Here is a 19584-nt window from a genome sequence, read left to right as displayed (position 1 = left end):
TTTTAAACCTTTCATTACAGGACCCGGCCATTTCTGGCAATGAGACACACTATCTCCCATTCGCTAGAGGACAGGAAAACAATGTGTTCATCAAATGGCCTGACACCAACGATATTGTCTGGGGAAAGGTAAGGCTCAGGAAAGTTGTCTATAATTAATCTACTATGTATTGATTAAAAGAAGGTCTCAATAAATCCTGGAAAATACATTGGGTAACTAATCAATTATAAATGAGTAGAAATCTGTCTTATGCTGATTAGCTCAATAAACATTAATAAGACTAAGGTTACAGGTCTAATCCTCTAAAATATTGAGTGCTCTGTTATTGCCTGGAAATGTTCTTTTGCTGGTCATTTAACAAACATTAAGGATCCCTTAGAGAGCAACTCTGAAATCTGTGTCTCCAGCCACCTAGACTCAAAACAGGCATTCTCCTTTGAAGAATAATGCTTAATCAGCTTCTTAGCTAAATAAATCATCAAATCCTGTAAGTCTTCTTCTTTCCCTTGTTCTCTTGAATTAAATTTATGTGGCCTCAATCTTCATCCCCATATGTCTTATAATGACAGCATTTTAGGTGGACTTCCTGATCCCAGGGGATCGTAGTTCTCACCTAGATTCAAACTCTTTTCTATTCACTTTGCATATTGTCTTCTAAGTTTATCCAGATAGTATTTGCACTTTGAGACCAACTTACATCTTACCTCTTGTAAAGTACTCAGTAACTGTCTGGCTCTGCATATTTTTCTGTCATTGCATGCAACATAGTACCTAAGTACATACCATCCATGCACTCTAGAAAATGAGCATCATTTCCTACTTAAATCTCAGGAGGTACAGATTTTACAAGAGTGCTTCCTAACTTCCAGAATTAAAGCATGACTTCTGTTCACTCATTAATCCAAGAGTTTGTTGAATACAAATACTATTGTAAATCACTGTAAGTGATTTTCTAGTAAATGCTCAAAAAGTGTTCTCTGGTTTAATTAATTAATTAATCAATCAATTCATACAGTTAATGTACCCCTAATTACAGATGAAATTGGTGGCTATTACAGATTTTTTCATGTACTGGAGTTTTTTAATTCAGGGTCTCATGCTTGTAAAGCAGGTGCTCTAACACTTGAGGCTTTTTGCTTCTTCACTTGTTTTTCAGGTAGGATTTCACATTTTTGCCTGAGGGAGGCCTCAGACCATAATCCTCCTACCTATGCCTCCCAATAGCTGAGATTACAGACACCCACCACCATGCCCAGCTCCTCTACTATGGATTTCTTAATGCTACATATACTTGGGGTCCCCAGCAAGTAATGCTATTTAAAAATATTGAGACTAATTTTACTGGTTATGAATGAAATCTATCTTATTTCTTTAGAGTCACACTTCACATTTATTATGTATAAAGGGAATTTTGTTACAGGCAAAAATATAAGGCAGATCAGAGAACTGAGTAATCATTTGAAAAATGATTGTTCAGAAGCTACATTTAAAAAGAATTTAGTTACTTACTAAGTTCAAAAATGAAATTATGAAAATTTTAATGAGCCAAGAAACTAGCCTACTGTCACTTAGCAGAATTCTATATACTCAACCATCACAATTTAATTAATGACAAAGACCCCCGGCACTTTGCAAAGATGCATCTTTAGAGTCTAACATATGAAACATCTTATGGTCTATAGATAATAACTTTTAAGGATTTCAATTGTGTTTCTCTAGGTTTGGTCAGAGCTGCCCAATGTGAATGTGGATGAATCTCTTGACCAGGAGACTCAGCTTAAGGTATAGTTGTATAGATATTTTTTGTCTACCTTACCCTAAACATATTAACCTGGTGGATAATAGCTTATCCTTTGGGTAAGTAGCTCTCACAAGTGCATGTACCTGTCTGCTGGTAGTTCTGGCAGAGAGTCTCAAATGAAAAACCTGATGAGCATCTACAATGGAAATGTAGAGGAGGAAAGCACTGATGAAATCGCACATATGTATGCCTTTTATAGGTTGTTATTCAACTCTAAAATCGCCTAAAAAATAATGAATCAAGGCTTAGAATATTTTCACTGGAAGGGTATCCATTATGAGCAGACTGGATTTTAATGGCAACCTCGCCAGCTGAAAGGAGCAAAGTCCTTGGTTTCAGCCCTTGCTACAGTATCAGCCTGGCATCTGTCACTACACTACTGTGGAGCTCACTTTCTTCTAGAGGATAAGTCCTCCTTCGTTGCCTTTCACAAGTCTAGAAAAAATGATTTGTATCTCTAAAATTTGATTGTTTAGAAACTGATTATTAATTTTCTAGTTTCCATTGCTAAATATCTGGTCACAAAACAAGATTATTTGTTTAAAAGGACTTTAATGTCATCTGACCTCTTTCTCAGAAAATTCAGAGTGAAAGCAGCTTTCCCCAATCTTTGTGTCTACTGTAAACTCTGCAGCAGAAGCAGTAGACCTGAGGTTAGGTCAGAGACTGGGCTAGGATCTGGGCAGGCACAAATACCTGCTCATTTCCTCATCCTGGTCCCAGGATTCTTCTTCCTGGATAGGTAGGGACATCACCATGATGTACTCTTACAGCTGTACAGGGCCCACGTGGCTTTTCCTGACTTCTTACGTAATAGCACAGCTGTCTGGTGGAAGAAAGAGATAGAAGAGCTACATTCAAACCCTCGGGAGCCAGAGAAGAGCTTGAAGTTTGATGGACTATGGATTGTAAGTGCACCTTTAGGTATTGTTCTTTGGACATTTAAAAGTTAAAACATGTGAGGACAATTCACAGACTAGCAAAGAAGGCAGCTTGTACTGAAGAAAATGAAAGGGAGAGGTGTTGTTACAGAATCTAGGTCTGGAACCAAGAATAGCAGAGATTACTGTGGGTCTGCCCGGGGACATACTGTCGGGTAGAAGTCAGAGTCCAGTAAGAAGATACACTACTTACTGGAGGTGCCAGAGCCTGGTCTCTCTTACCCCCAACCCTCCTACCTCTCCCATTGGCCAAACCTATCCAGAAGTGTGAAAGCACAACCTGCAGTACATGACAGAACGAGAAGAAGGGAAAGCGTGAATATCTTAGCTCTCAGATACAAAGTAAGTGATCCAAAGGCAGAAAAACAAAGAGGGTCTTCTTGTGTGGGGAGATGGACTAAGAGATTTCCTTAGGCCCTGGATCCAGCATTTTCTGTGTTTTTGCCATTATAACACAACCCTCATAAGTTAAGAGTGCCAAGTAAGCTAGAAGGAGTTGAACACTCTATTGAAGTGGACATGGATTCTTAAGAGTCCATTTTGGTCAATGCTAGGGATTGAAGAGAATAACTCAGCCACTGAATGAGGTAAAGGCTTCGATACAACTTGGTCAATTCTGTGACATTAGTGTCATTTATAGCAAAGGTCATACTGCCTTTAACATGACAAAATATTTTTTGCTTACTTATTTCAGGATATGAATGAACCGTCAAACTTTGTGGATGGATCTGTTGAGGGTTGCCGAAATGAAATTCTTAATAACCCAGCCTATATGCCATGTAAGTAAAAAGGATTACTTTATCAAATTCCTTTCTGCTCAAAAACACAGAAAGTCTCCCTCTTACTGTCAAATGAAGCCTATTTGGGAGGGAGTATAGAAGAACATACTCTCACCATCACATAAAATCCTAAATAGAGCAACCTTGATAAGTACAAATTAATAAATGACTAATCAAGTGTAGAAGTAATGACATGTTGTGTTATTAAAGAAGTCAAGAAATGCATTTGTATTGATAACTATGAACTGATTTAAGTAACCCCCCACTCAGAGTCCCTGAACGCCCCGTCCATGTTTGGATGCTTCCTGGAAGAGACTCCTTGGTCATACTGCAGTACAAACAGTACAAACAGGAGATCTCATTCATTCAGGTTTTTCCTTCATCCTCAATTTAATATGTGTCAAGCACATGCTGACAAATCAGAAAGATTTAGATATTGATACATAACTGATCTATTCCCTTGAGAAGATTTCCATCTTGTGGAAAACACTGTCCTAACAATGAAAGAGATTGTCATGTTGAAAAATGGGCTGACAGCCTTCTCTAAATTAGGTTAGAGTTGGAGCAAAAAGGCACGTGTTTTTTCCAGCCCATGCCCTGTTCTTACACTTAGTAACTGTTAAGTCACGTGGTGTTGCTTTTGTACATTAAAACACTCGATAAATTGGCCCTAACAAAGTTATTGCTGGATGTAGAGAAATGCTGAAATGATGGGTGTTTCTAGTGAGCTTGTGAATCAAGTTGTTTGGGAAGTAATACAACATTTCCCCTCAGACTTGGAATCTAGAGGCAAAGGCCTCAGCAGCAAGACCCTGTGCATGGAGAGTGAGCAGATCCTGCCAGATGGCTCCCTGGTGCAGCACTATGATGTGCACAGCCTGTACGGGTGGTCCCAGACCAGAGTCACCTACAAGTGAGTGTGTTTGCATCACTGGCAGCAAAGATCGTTTTCTACATTGTTACTTTTACTGTTTAATATTTGTGTTGTGCTTGTACCTACAAGGTGCCAGTTAAAAAAATGAATCAAAATATCAGTCCTGATTGTGTAACCACAATATCTCTGAGTAAATTTATCATTTAAGTTGTTAAACTCACCTATTTAAAGTGAGCAGTTGCATGGTATTATGCTATATTCACAGAATCATGAAGCCATTACTAAAATATAATTTAAGAACATTTTTATCACTCAAAAAGGAAAACATTGACCCATTAACAGTCATTCCTACCCTTGTCCCCAATTCCTGAACCCCAGTCACCAGTAATCTACTTTCTAGCTATATACAATATCTGTTCTATATATTTCATAAAATAGATCCATGCAATATGTTTTCTTTTGTGTCTGGATTCTTCCACTTATTCTGCTGTTTTCAAGGTTCATCTATTTTGTACTATGCATCAGTACTTCATTCCCTTTTACTGATAAATAATACTCCATTATATAGATATACCACATTTTGTTTATCCATCAGTCATTTAGACATTTTAACTACATTTAAATATTTTTGGCTACTATGAATTGAGATGTGTGTACATTTATTGCAAGATTTTGAAGGGAAAAATGTTTCCCTTTTCTTGGATATGTATTTAGGAGTGACAATTGTAGAACATATGGCAACTGTCTGTTTAATATTTTGCAGAAATGCCTGTTTTCTAAAGAGTTTGGTATTGAGAAAACTATTTTAACTTCCACTAGTAATGAATGAAGGTTGCAGCATCTCTACATCCTTTCAAACCTTGGTATTGTTCGGCTTTTATTTTTACCATGGACATTCTAATGGGTGTGAAGTATATCTAATTGTCTTGACTTCATCTCCCCAGTGATCAATGCTATTGAGTATTGTTTGCTTATTGGCCATTTGTGCATCTTTGCAGAAATGTCCATTCAAATCTTTTGCCTATTTTTATTTGTGTTTATTATTATTATCATCATTTTTTTTGTGGTACTGGGGCTGGCATTCAGGGCCTTGACCTTGAGCCACTCCACCAAGCCTTTTTGTGATAGATATTTTTGAGATAGGGTCTCTCAGACTAGTTGCCTAAGCTTGCTTCAAACTGAGATCCTCCTGATCTCTTCCTTCTGATTAGCGAGGATTATAGGTGTGAGCCACCGGCACCTGGTTTGTGTTTATTATTGAATCCTAAAAATTCTTTGTGTATTCTGGATACAAGTTCCTTGTTAGACATATGACTTGAAAGTATTTTCTCTTATTCTGTAGACTGTCCTCTCACTTCTATAATGATGGCCTTTGAAACATTTAATTTTGCAAAAGTATTATTTATTCAATTATTTATTTGTTAATTCACTTGTTTGTCAATTGTACTTTTGGTGTCATAGCAAAGAAGCTATTGCCTAACTCAAGGTCATGATTCATTTTGAGTTCATTTTATGTGATTTGTGGTGTGAGGAAGGAGTTCAATTTCATTCTTTTGCATGTGGCAATCCAGTTGTCCCAGTTCACTGAAAAGTCCATTCTTTTGCCCATTGAATTGTCTGCATCTTGTAAAAATCAGCCAACAATAAATGAGAAGAATTATTTATGGACTCTCAATTCTATTTCACTTATCTCTATTTTCATACAGTATACACTGCCTTAACTTATGAGGTATAAATCTTCTAATTTTGTCCTTCTTCAAGATTGTTTTGGTTATTGCAGTTCCCTGGCATTTGGTATTAATTTTAAGATCAGCTGGTTAATTTGCACAAAATAGCAAGCAGCATTTTGACAGGGATTACACTGAATTTGCAGATCAGTTGGGGGAGTATTTCCATCTTAACAATATTAAATCTTCTGCTCTATTAGTGTGAGATGTCTTTCCATTTATTTAGATCTTCTCTAATTTTTTTCAACAATAATTTATAGTTTTCAGTGGACAAATTTTTTGTCGTTATTTTTCAAATATTTTGCTGCTCCTTTTTCTCTTCTTTTCTCCGAGATTTCCTTTCAGCATATGTGCTTGGTAGTGTCCTGCAAGTCTCTGAGGCTCTGTTTGTTTTTTCCACTTGTTTTTTTCTCTTTGTTCCTTAAACTGGTTCATCCATGTTGATCAAGTTTGCTGACTGTTCTATAATATCAAATCTGAGTCTGAGTCCAGTTAACTCTAGGGAATTTTTAACTTCCATTATTGTGTTTTTTTACCTTCAAAATTTCAATTTGGTTTCTTTGTTAGCAACTTCTACTTCTTTATATAGTGGCATAATATGGTTATGCTTACCTTTAATCTTTTAGATATGCTTCCTTCTAATTCTTTGAACATATTTATAATAGCTAATTAAAAGTCCTCTACTAAGTTACCTTAGCAACATACTCCATTGACTGCTTTTTTATCCTGTGCATATGACATATTTTTCTATTTCTTTGACTTATTTTTTTGATGTTGAAAGCTAAACATTTTGGATAATAAATTGTGACAGTTCTAGCATAAGATCCTTCCTCCAGTGCCCACAGGATTTGTTCTTGCTTTACTTGTAGTTGCTTATCTGTTCAGCAAATTTTCTTGCTGTTTCTATATATTCTCTGTTTTCTTGCAGAATGTGCAGCTAAATTCTCTACTACTTTTTTCCCTCCATTTTTAAGCTTAGTTTCTTTGGGTGTACCCCTGGGTCAATAAGATTCAATGTCCAATGACTGGTCAGAAGAATTCCCTTGTCAAAGAAAACCTTTCGCTACGTAAAGTTAAACAGAAAAGGAACTTTATTCAAAAGCTACTGCAAAACATGAGAGAGACCAGAATTCAATTCTGTGCTCAATTCCACTGAAACAAAGGTCTGGAGAATTTTTGAGAGCTGGGGTTGGGAAAATGTAGGACACCTGTGTTTGCTAATTGGTATTACTCACAGAAAAAGTAAACTTTTTCCTGTCTTTATGATAGGAGCTCCTTTTACCACTTGGACTAATACCTGCTGAAGTTAGGATCCTACCTTTCTTCAGAGACTGGGAGATAGGGCCACAGTGTCTTCCATGAAAATTACATTTCATATGGATTCTCTTGAGTCCTTGAGAAAGACATTTGCAGGTAGTAAAACTAGCAAGCAAGACTTTAAAAAGATTTACATCACAAAGGGGCAGATAAAGAATTCACAATTAGAGCTTTTCTAAAGAAAATACTCTAAGAAATGGGAGTTCAAAGACCTAGAGTCAGGAAACAGCCTGCCTAAATTAAGGCCATGTCAGTCACCCCAAATGCCTTACATTTATATCTACTACTATTTGCCAGAAAGGACACCTGCAAACTTCAGGGAGTTTATAAGAAAACTTTACCTTTCAGATTTTCAGGTCCAGCCAGAAGTGAGCTATTGCAGCCTTCTTCCTTGATAGCTCTTGTAGGCATGCACAGAGCGTAGGAATGCACAGCCTGCTAGGTCTCCATAAATATGTAGCAGAACTATGTTTCTAGTTCTCTTGGCTATATCTTTGCATTCCCAGTCAAATCACAAATACAATCCCAGCCTTAGCATCTGCCATGGTTCTAGCACAGTGCTAATGTTTTGGTAGCCACTTCCCTGGAGCTGTAATTTTTTTCTACCTCTGGCTCTGAGCGCTGGTCAAACTGGCCACAGCACTCTGGAAATAGAAATTTTTTATGGAACAGGAAGTTGGAATGAAATATTTAATGTGCTTTATGATGGTACTTTTTATAGAGCTCTAAATATGTTTGGCTTTCAGTTGCTGTGGCCTCAAGCTGAAGATGAGGTGAGGAGAAAATAGCCCTAAGGGAGAATGCCAAGGTTTAATAGTTTCTCTTGGATATAGGATTTTTCATTTCTTTTCTGTGGCTAATTCATTCTGGAGTTCTAAAAATGGTTGCTTTTAATTGTTCTGCTTATATTGTCATTGTTTCATTGGGAGAAAAAGTTCACAGATGTCCTCATTTCACTATTTTGTGCTTGGTTTTAGCTTAGTTTTTCTATAAACATTCTCTTGTCAAAAAGTCATTGAGACCCAATTAGATGCAGGGACTTCCTCTGGACTCTAAATGTAGCAGTGATAACATAATTCCCATTTTTATGGGGAAATTCCAGATTGTTTTTTAAAAGCTTTTCCCAAGACAGAGTGATCTTTTCTACTTCTATGCCCATTTCCAAAGTATCTGAGCCTTCTGCCTCCACTGCCAGGGCTTACAAGAATGCTGGGTGTTTGACTTTGGGCCAACCACAGTGAGGGTGCTCTGCACTCCAAGAACATGGTCCTCCTTGATTTTTTAAACAAAATTTTTCTTGCCTTCCCTCTTTCTTTACTTCCTCATCTTTCAGTTATTCTTTTACTGTCTTGCCTGCTTAGCAAAGGTGAGGCCTTAAATTCAAAACCCCAGTACTACGAAAAAAATTTTTTTTCTACCTCAGACCCAGAAGTAGAAAAAAATTACAGCTCCAGGGAACTGGTCACCAAAACATTAGCACTGTGCTAGAACCATTGCAGGTGCTAAAGCTGCGATTTTATTTGTGATTTGTGATTCATGTCTTCTAGGAAACACACAGAAAACAAGTAGATATTTTAACACCCTCTGATTTAACCTTACCTCAGACACAGACATACTGTCTGAGGTAAGGTTATAGTCTTGGAATATAGTCCCAGACCTTAAGGAGTCCCTTATCTATTTAGAAGAGTTAAACAGAGAGAAAGCGAAATAACTATTCAAGTCATCCAGAAAGACTTCATAGAAATGACATCTGAATGTGTCTCAAAATAAGAGTACAAATTTTCTCTCATCAGAGAAAGGGCTTGCCGGTCACAAATGCAGCAGTAAGATGGAAACTTGCTGGAGTTTCTAGCTGAACCTCACCCTTCCACATGCCATCCCATTTTCCCTCTGCCGGGAAGCCTCATCTTTCTCACATGCCATCCCTTCCTGCTCCCCCTCCTGGAAGCCTGCTCCACAAGTGATATTTCATGAATGCTCATTTCTTCATGAGCTATCTTTGTTTTCTTCTGCTCTTTTGATGTATTGGTTTAGAATTTAGGCCTTGAAATGAGCTCAGTGCTTCACAAGTCACTAATTCCACTTACTAGCTAAGCTTTTCCATCTTTCAAATTGGGAAAACCATAGTACCTGTACCTTCATGAAAATCAAATGATACAATGAACCCACAAGTGTCTTGTAAACACTTGGTAAATCTTAGCAATGTTTCTTTTCTTTACTTCTTTCCCCCAGCATTTGAGCATGAACTATTCTTTCTGATTTCTGGCTCATATCCTTCTTGAACTATTTCCCAGTCTCTATATTTCCCTTCATATCTAGGTTGTTTGAAAGAACTGTACGTACATGTTCTTAAATTTCTTTACTTCCTGTAAATCACAAGTGTTTATCTGGACTTTGGGCTTCCCTTCAGCATGTATGGTCTAAAGCCCCAGCTTAAGTCTTTTTCCTCCATGAAACATCTTAGTCTGATCTGTCTGTTTTTGTTAACTACTGACCTTACAGTATGACCCACATTTTGAAGGTTCTCTCCTCTATTTACTCTGTGGAAGGCAGGGATCATGTCTATTTGTTTTCTGTGTTCAAGCACTGGGTGACTTTATTCTGTCTTGTGAAGATGTCCTCCTCTGTCAGTCCCTGAGTACCATTGTTGACCATGGAGCTCAGAGCACAGGATCAATGATTGGTTTTGATTACTAACACTTCTCTGCTGGTATGCCTGCTGGCTCCTTTCTCTTGGACTTGAGGGTTATACCTTGCTGGAGAAGCTCCTTGGGCTCTTGCTAATTTCTGAGGCTCTTGACTGTGTTTTTCCTATATCAAATCTGATTATTTAAATATTGGCTTCCCTGGCCACTTTTCTGCAAGTTTTTTGATCATTTTCTTTCCCAGTACTTCCAAGTCTGTGCTTCTCATGGACTGGTGTTCCACTGTCTTACTTTTACCCCATATAGATAGCCTTTCCCTGGGGTATTTTTTTTCTCTCTCTCTCTCATATTTAAATGCCTTATGAATACATATGACCCTCAATTCTGTTCCCAGTCCAGCCTCTCTTCAGTTTCAAACGCAGAATCGCTCATTAAATGTCTCATTTCTGGTGACACATAGGCACTTCAAATATTATACTTTAAATGTTGAAATAATTACTTTTTCTTTGAACTTGTTCTCCTGCATTCTTCATTTAAGTGAATGCAACCACATTTAAATAGTCATTTAGATCTTCCTACATTTTTCCTTTTTTTTTAACTTTCAGTTAGTGACAAAGTTCTTTGTATCATTCACATCCACTCTTACTCTACACCTCTGGCTCATTGAAGACCTTCATTATTTCCCACCTAGATTATAAAAGTCCAAGCACCCACCCCCATTCTTTTGCCATATATGCATGCACATACATAAACGCATATACATACTTTCAATTTGTATGTAGGCAAATCTATACCTCATACCTCATTAGGTTTTGTTTATTGTTTTTTTCTTTAAAATTCCTTTCCCTTGTAGAAATCAAGTGGTATATTATATATATTCAGTTGTATTAGAGTATGTGTGTATACCTCCATTAATTTTTAGACTTATTTGGGTATGAAATATTGGAAATGTCCTAAATGGGTTAGTTATCAGTTTTCACTACAGTGGATAGCTTCTTTTCCTAACATCATTAATTAAATTCATCTTTGTCTAATGACTTACGATGTTTTCTTTGGCAAATATTTGGATTGGGAACACACTAGGTTCTGTTGATATTTGTTCTTCTTTTGTTCTATTGATTTTTCTTTCACGCACTTGGTTTTATTTCTTTCCTATGGATACATGCAAAAGATCCATCTCTTTTGAGAGCTTTTTAAAGATCTTTGCCTATATGTGCAAAATATATCCTTCTTTTTGAAGTATAGCAGAGTGAATATTACCAAGAACCATATACACTATAACCCAGATCCTAGATCTACCTTATCATCCTTTAAGTGATCTCTGGTAAATTACTTAACTTCCCTGAGCCTCAGTTTCCTAACAGCAGCAGGAGTACAGGGGACCTTCCTCTTGAGGTTGTGTGACACACACATGAATTTGGCTGGGATACAGGAATTGCTTAATAAACAGGTGATCTTTCTCTCACTCCAACTCTCTTGCCTGCACATAGGTAACCAGCTAGTTAGAACTTGAATAATGAAATCTTCATTCTAGGTGCAGATATGCTTCTGCTGTCTGACTGAGTTGGTTGGGATTCTTAACATCCCTTTGAGATAGCAGATTCTTTTAGTGAAGAAGTTCTCTGACTTCCAGTGGAACAACACTGCTGCTTCATGTTCCAAGCTGCAGCTGCTTTGTCATAAAGTTTCATGGCTGTCCATCTTGAAATTCGCATTTGCATTTTTGTTCTTTTCTAATTAGAGCCATGCAGGAGGTGACAGGACAGCGAGGGATCATCATTACCCGCTCCACATTCCCCTCTTCTGGACGCTGGGGAGGACACTGGCTGGGAGACAACACAGCTGCGTGGGACCAGCTAGGGAAATCTATCATTGGTGTGTAAGGCTTGTTCCCAGGGGCTTCTGCTGGTCATGGGATGGGTACTGGAGTGTGCAGTATTCAGCTACACTGAGTATGTCTAGAGTTCTCTTTGGGTGTAAGTCATAATTTATACCCATCTTTTGATATTATCATCATGAGTTGCCCAGGTTTTTAACAGGATAAAGGAAAGTCAGGTCTAACTTCCCCTTCCCAAAGGTCTTCTTTGTCTAACATAGCCATATTGTCTCATTGCAGGCATGATGGAGTTCAGTCTCTTTGGAATATCTTATGTAAGTCATATTGGGGCCATTGCTAATTATACAGATTTCATGTAACTACAGCCTTCATTGTCTGATTTTGCATCTTCTCAGACAGGAGCAGATATCTGTGGGTTCTTTGGAAATGCTGAGTATGAGATGTGTGCTCGCTGGATGCAACTGGGGGCATTTTATCCATTTTCCAGGAACCACAACAACATTGGGACAAGGGTGAGGCAGCTGTTGCTCATGCTGAAGATGCATTTTTATCCTCAAATCACATCTTTTTTAAATCACAAAAGTGTCATACTTACTTCCTGACAAAATAAAAAAGATCACCAGGACCTCCATTTCTTGGAACACCCACAAAGTTCAGAGCTCCAGAGTTACTAATAACCTTTAAAGAATATCATTTTCCTCATCTCCCAGGGAACTAGTACCTAGAGGAGAGAAGTTTTTATTGCTCCCCATGGGATTTAAATGTGAGATACCCCCTTTTACTTTCAAGAATATTGAATTTGTGTTTTACATATCCATTTGAGATATATCAGTGCAGCATATAGACTTAATCTATGAGACTTTGCACATGTACAGAGCCAAAGTTAGCTCTGTGGGGAATCTGGGAATCAGCATAAAGAAGAGGAGCAACAACTCCAGTTTGCATGTGGCAAGGGAAAGAGTATAATAGAAATGAAGGGAGAAGTGGTGTGTAACTTATATAAGGTGCTTGATGATACTTTTTTGATACTACTAGGACGGAGTGATGAAGAGTTACTCGGTCATATGCTCCCTTATCTTTTTAGAGACAAGATCCTGTGGCCTGGAATTCAACCTTTGAGATGTACTCAAGAAAAGCCCTGCAGACCAGATACACCCTTCTGCCTTATTTCTACACGCTGATGCACAAAGCCCATGCTGAAGGCAGCACTGTGGTCCGACCTCTTTTCCATGAGTGAGTACAACCTCTTTCCTGAAGCAGCAGGTCTGGACATGTCTTGTAAGTAATCCTCTTAGACAATTGTAAGAGTATGGGTGAGTTTTCTATATTTATTTTTTAAGGTTTACAGATGACAATACAACGTGGGATATAGACCGCCAGTTCATGTTGGGCCCTGCCATCTTGATCAGCCCTGTGCTGGAAAGTGTGAGTTTTTCATCACATATCAGAAGCCTTCTAATCATATAATCTAGATTCATAAGAAAACCACTTTAAAGATCACTTGTCTTGTCCAGCTCACTATTTTCAACAAATGACAATCTAAACCATCTGAAGTTTTACATTTTTAAAAAAAAATCTCCATTAATGAAAACTCAACAACACTGATTTCTCATTTTGGAATTTTGTTATCTTATACTCTTTAACGATTTACTTTCCATAAAATTTATTTTTCTGTGAAAATTCTTGAAGAATTTTCCAGAATCTTTTTCAATAAAATCTCTCAACTTGTCAACATCCTAATAAAATTTTATTTTTACATTAATTCTACAGAAAGTATTTTGAAAGTTAAAATGATTTCCTTACTGGAATATTTATAGTAGCGTGTGGTTTTATGTTTCAGAACACCTTTGAGATCAGTGCTTACTTCCCCAGAGGCTGGTGGTATGACTGTAGCACAGTAAGTACAAGTGTATTTGTGAGGAGACAGATTGCTCTATGCAGCCTGGAGCGGCTAAGAGCTTTCTCCTCCTTCCCAGATCATATTTTGTAAGACAGTAACTTCCAATCTTTTCAGCCTTGACAATGTTCATGTAAATGAAGGCAAACGTAAAAGCATAGGTAGACAATATCTGAGCACTATGTCCCATAGATACTCGTCTCCTGTCTTTTCTGGACCCACAGAGAGAAGACTAGATTTTCAGAGACTTAAGCAAAAATGAAAAAGATTTTTCTTCTGAAGTTTGCAGTGTTTAGCTGATTTTCCAACATGTTTCCTTAGAAAGGAAGGACTGTTGATAAAGCATGCACTCATTTAATCTGTTTCTCTGTCACCATTCTTTGCCTATACCTTTCCTTGTAGGAGTCTGGCCAAAAATCAACAGGCATGTGGAAAACCCTGAAGGCTCCTCTTGACCACATCAACCTTCATATTAGAGGGGGTCATATCCTGCCCTGGCAACAACCTGCAATCAATACTTACTTCAGGTAAGAGGAGGCAGTGTTTGATGGCCTCATTTCACCATAAATGAGGCTATTTCACCTACGAGCATAAATAAACAAAATTGCAGTTTGTTTTGTTAGTTGGATCTTTATTGGTTTATTGATTGGATTCTGTGGGTACCTTCTGAGTAGGATCTAGAGGATCATGAAGTCAGTTTTGGGCAAATCTTTTATCTGTAGTGCTGTGTCAAAAGCAAACTTTTTCTTAACAGAAGTTTTCCTGACAGCAGAAGCATCTTCCTCTTCCCACACTATTAAGAAGGGGAGGGGTATTCGTGAGCACCTTCACTTGTGATGGCTTCCCAGGCCTACCTCAATCAACCCAAGGGAAGATTTCACCCCCCACATGCACAATTATTTTAGATCTGTACAAGATTAAGAAGAGTATGTTGAGTCAAGAAAGGCATCAATAACACAAGAGAAGTTTCAGCCTGTGGTGTAAAGCACAGTTTTACATAAAAGAGGAATTTGAGCAGGTCTTGAATAACGAGTAGGATTTGCATGTTTGTAAAAAAGGAGAGAGGCTTAAAGGACGACAAGTGAAGAATGAATTGGGTTTGGGGAATAGTAAGTGGTTTAATTTAACTGGAACATAAAGGAAGGGATAAAATATATAAAAATCAAGCAAGTCGGGGTTGGATCATATGGGACTGTGAGTGCTAAGTTACATACTTGGTTCTGTAGCAATGTGAAAATTATAAAGTGTTCTTTTTGTTCTTTTCTCTTGAGTTTCTTCCTAAAAGAATTCATATCTAATCATATTATTGTAATATGTATAGTTGTTTTTATTTACTTTTTGAAATTTGAAATTAAACTGATGTTACATTAAGTAATTAGTATTGATCTTGTTCACTTATCTTTAGAACTTTATGCCATATTTATTAACATTTCTTCTATTTTTGAAGAAGTCATATTTTCAACAGAAACTGTTCTTCTTCCTTACAACATACAACCCAGTGAAAAATAACTCTTTTTTTTTATAGCCGACAAAATTTTATGGGATTGACTGTTGCTTTGGATGACAATGGGAAGGCCGAAGGTCAGATGTTCTGGGATGATGGACAAAGTATCGGTAAGTATGAATTTCCCAGGGTCCCCATGCATCAGAGCAGTCAGAGAAAACACACCACAGAGGCTCAGCATGCACTAGTGGGAAATGAAAAACTGTCTCTGTGTCTGCTACTGCCAAAGAAGCAATGATGTTGAGAGAAAATTTTCAACTTTTGCCTGTTCATATGCATTATACAAAAATTATTACAGACCAGGGTTGGTTCCAGTATTACAGGTTTGGAAACCTGATGTTACAGATTCAGCCAGGGATGTTACTCCCCACTGAGTTTGTGGATGCAAATATCAGTTCGACAGTTGTTTCCTTCTCTGTGAGACACAAGCATGGCTCTATTGCGCAGCCATCCATACCAGGAATCTTTTCCTCATAAGTGAACCTACTCAGGAGACAAATTAGAGTCTAGAAAATTTCTTGGTGACTCATAAATTGGAAATTAAGTATTACCAAAAAGATGCTTTGTGCTTTGTATATTTCCCCCCAAACCCAGAGCTGTTCTTATTCTATCTTAGATAGATCTGTCGTTATAATGAGACTGCCTTCTTCTTTAGACATTTCTAAAGACACACCGCTAGCAACCAGCCATCACTTTCCACTGCTTATTACTCTGGATGCAATGGCATGATCTTCTAATACACCACATTTCTGAAAATAGCTTATTTTTCACTATTGATACTTCTAAAGGTTTCTTCTTTTTAGTTTTCTTACCATAAGGATAATCTTATCCTTATTGAAGAATGAAATGTTCTCTTTACAAGGCTTTAGAGGTAGAAAATTAGAAAAAAAATAACCACTTTTAATATTTTGCTGTATTGCTGTTTGCTTTTATATTTATAATTTAAAACAATGTTAACATTTTCTAGAGCTGAAAACATACTATAAATTTAACTTGTGAGTCTTGTTTATTTTCCTTAAGATAATGGCAGACATATATCTAGGTGTCATTATCTACTCCTTATAAACACCATCATGGTTACATATTCTATTGAGAACATATTCCATCCTTTATCTAACTCTAGAATACTTTATATAGGATGATTTCAATTTCCATTGTTATAAATAGCAGTTTTGAGTACTAGTCTTAGTTTACATTTTAGATTTTTTCCACAGAGTATATTCCTAAAGTGAAATTATTGTCTTTTAATTAATTTAAAAGAGATATAATTGGGTGCAATGGCTCACAACTGTAATCTCAGCTACTCAGGAAGCAGAGATTGGGAGGATCATTTTTTGAGGCCAGGCTAGACAAAAAAAGATAGTGAGACCCATCTCAACAAACAAAACAAGGTGTGGTAGAACATGTCTGTAATTTGAGATATGCAGAGGCATAAGTAGGAAGATCACAGTCTGAGGCTGGCTCCAGCAAAATGTGTGAAACCCTATCTGAAAAAGAACTAGAGCAAAAAGGGCTGTAGGCACAGCTCAAGTGATAGAGTGCCGGCCTAGCAAGATCAAGGCTCAGAGTTCAAACCCCAGTGCTGCCAAAATAATAAATAAAAATAAATAAAAGTATTTTAATTTACATAATTAAAATGTATCCATTTTAAGAATAGAGTACTTTAAGTTTAGACAAATAACCTTTTTTGTTTTCTTTAAGTTTTGAGGAACAAAACTATAAACAGCTGTGCAGCCACCACTGTAATCACAATATAGGATTTTTTCATAACCCATAAGTTCCCTTTATTCTTTTCTCTAGCCCAGCTTGCAGGCTCTGGAAACCCTGTTCTGCCTTCTCTCACTATGTTTTAGAGCTGTTTTTCTTATGTTTTATTTAAGTAGACACAGACAAGTGTGTATTCTTTTGTGTGTTCTTTTTCAGTGTGTATTCTAAGCTTTTTTCACTTAGCAAAATGCTCTTTAAATTCACTCATGCTGCCTGTGAAAGGAGCTAATTACTTTTCATTACTGAATAACATTCCATTGTGTGGATACCACAATTCATTTGCCCATATACTTACTGATGAATATTGAGTTGTTCCATTTTGGAGTTAAATTGTTTCATGATGCATAAATCTGCCATAATTGTTTGGTCACTTTGTGACTACATGTTTTCATTTTCCTTGGGTAAAAACTGGACCATGTAAGTGGATGTTTACTTTTTGAAGAAATTGCCAAATTATTTTCTAACACTCCTATTCTGTCCTCCACACTAACAATGATAATTGAGTGTGTCTGTGTCTATAACTGTTTCACTAACATTTGGCATTTTCAGTTTAAAAATTTGAACTCTTCTAGTAGATAGACAGTCCATGGGTTTGCAATCTTAATTTGCATTTCCTTGATGCTTGACAACATATCTTGTTTTCATTATTGGCCTTTTGTATGAGGTTCTGTTTCAAATCTTTTGCCCATTTTTTGTTGCAATGTTTGTCTTTTCATCATTGAACTGTAGGAATTATGTATGCCAGTCCTTTATCAGGCAAACAACTCTCCTTCTGTGGCTTACTTTTTCAGTTCCATTATTGTATCTTGTGAAAAGCGAAGTTTATTGTTGATCAGAATCAAGTAATTCATGGTTTATATTTTATGATTTCTGCCTCTCGTGTCTTGACCTAACCAAGGGTTATAAAATATTGTTCTGCATTGTGTAAAGTTTTAAAGCCTTAGATTTTACATTTAGACCAATGTCTATTTTGTATTAAATTTTGTATGTGTGTATGTATGTTTGTCAAGTTAATCGTGTTCTTTTTCTCACATATTTATCCAGTTGTTCTAACAAGAAAAGAAAAAACACAATGTTTTATTTACTTCATTATTTGACACTTGTCAGATATCAGGAAGCCATACATGACTTGGAGTTCATTTTTGGATTATTTGTTGCACTCTATTGCTCTGTGTGCCAACACCCTACTGTCTTGACTAGTGTACCTTTATGGTGGCTTTAAAATAAGGTTGGATATGTTCTACTTTTTTCTTCTTTTTCTAAATTGTTTTGACTATTTAACTGCTTTATATTTCATACAGATTTGTAATTTGGCTTCTTAATTTTTTAATAACAAAACAAACTTGCTGGAATTTTGAATAGAATTATTTTAATTCTATAGACCAATTTTGGAATATCTATCCATCATCTATCAATAATCTATATATCTATATCTTACATAACTTTCATGTACTTAGGTCTTCTGTAATTACTGTCAGCAGTTTTATAATTTTCAGTACATGAGTTTTACACACATTTCATTAAGTATATTTTACTAAGTGCATTCCAAGTTTTGATGGTGATGGCATTATAGATAACATTTAAAATTTTTTCTTAACAGTTTATAGATAATATAATTCTGTATTCATTTAACATAATATATGAGACAGATATTTTTTAAGTTATTTGATTGCTAAATTATGGGCGAAAACTTGCTAAAAGGAGAGATATGAAGTGATGAGATGATGTTTCTTTTCAGAGTTCAGTTCAGTCTTTGAGCTTTCTTTTTAAATTGTCAGTCTATAAATATGTTCTATGAATAGGCATATATGTTGAAATTGAAACCCTAGATGTAGGTTTGAATATATCTCAGTCTTTTGGTACTTGCTTTACTTTCTTTTCTGTAAGTCTTTACCTAATATATGAGGCACCCATATGGCATGTGTTTATGCAGATAAAATTATTTAATATATGGAGAAAATTTCAAGCACATGGATTTTGAATAAAATGTGTTATTATTGTTCAAGATAAATAAAATTGCTCTACATTAAAATTAGTGTGGTTAGTAATATAATAAGAAATCCAAAAGTCAGAAAAGGAGGTCTCCCTGCCACTTGAACCAGGTCTCCAGGGAGTGTCAGGAGCCAAAAATTTAAGATAATAATATGTTACAATTCCAAATTTTAAATTTAAGAATGATATTTATTAAGTGTGCTAGAATCTCTTGTATTGTCTTTTAGAAATACCTATTTTTTCATAAGTTACGTCTATATGAGAGGTGAACTTTTAAGCCAGGTGTGGTGGTACATGCATGTAATCCTAGCATTCAGGAGGTGGAGGCAGGAGGATCTCGAGTAGAAGAAAAGAAATAGCAAGAGTTATAGAAGCCACATGAGGGTAATGAGTAAAGTAGGTATCAACTGAGATGTGCAACAGTTCCCCATTAGAAGTTTCACTTTTCAAAACCATTTTTATTGGCATATATTAGTTGTACAAAATGTTTTATTGTGACATTT

At 36.5% G+C, this 19584-nt stretch overlaps 1 protein-coding gene across 1 annotated transcript in view; it reads left to right on the top strand.

The window, feature by feature from the left end:
• Mgam2 (maltase-glucoamylase 2 (putative)) overlaps positions 1-19584 on the top strand; it is an 85663-nt gene that overhangs the window by 51561 nt on the left and 14518 nt on the right. Inside the window, 13 exon segments of the mRNA XM_074061725.1 lie at positions 21-128; positions 1720-1782; positions 2575-2709; positions 3437-3521; positions 4296-4434; positions 11826-11959; positions 12201-12235; positions 12317-12433; positions 13006-13154; positions 13262-13346; positions 13762-13818; positions 14221-14345; positions 15344-15432. Of these exon segments, the coding sequence (XP_073917826.1) occupies positions 21-128; positions 1720-1782; positions 2575-2709; positions 3437-3521; positions 4296-4434; positions 11826-11959; positions 12201-12235; positions 12317-12433; positions 13006-13154; positions 13262-13346; positions 13762-13818; positions 14221-14345; positions 15344-15432 (1321 nt within the window).

Source organism: Castor canadensis, chromosome 2 (genome assembly GCF_047511655.1).
Source record: "Castor canadensis chromosome 2, mCasCan1.hap1v2, whole genome shotgun sequence".
NCBI lineage: Eukaryota > Metazoa > Chordata > Mammalia > Rodentia > Castoridae > Castor > Castor canadensis.
The sequence above is the reverse complement of the archived record's forward strand: the minus strand, read 5'-3'. Positions and strand labels throughout refer to the sequence as shown.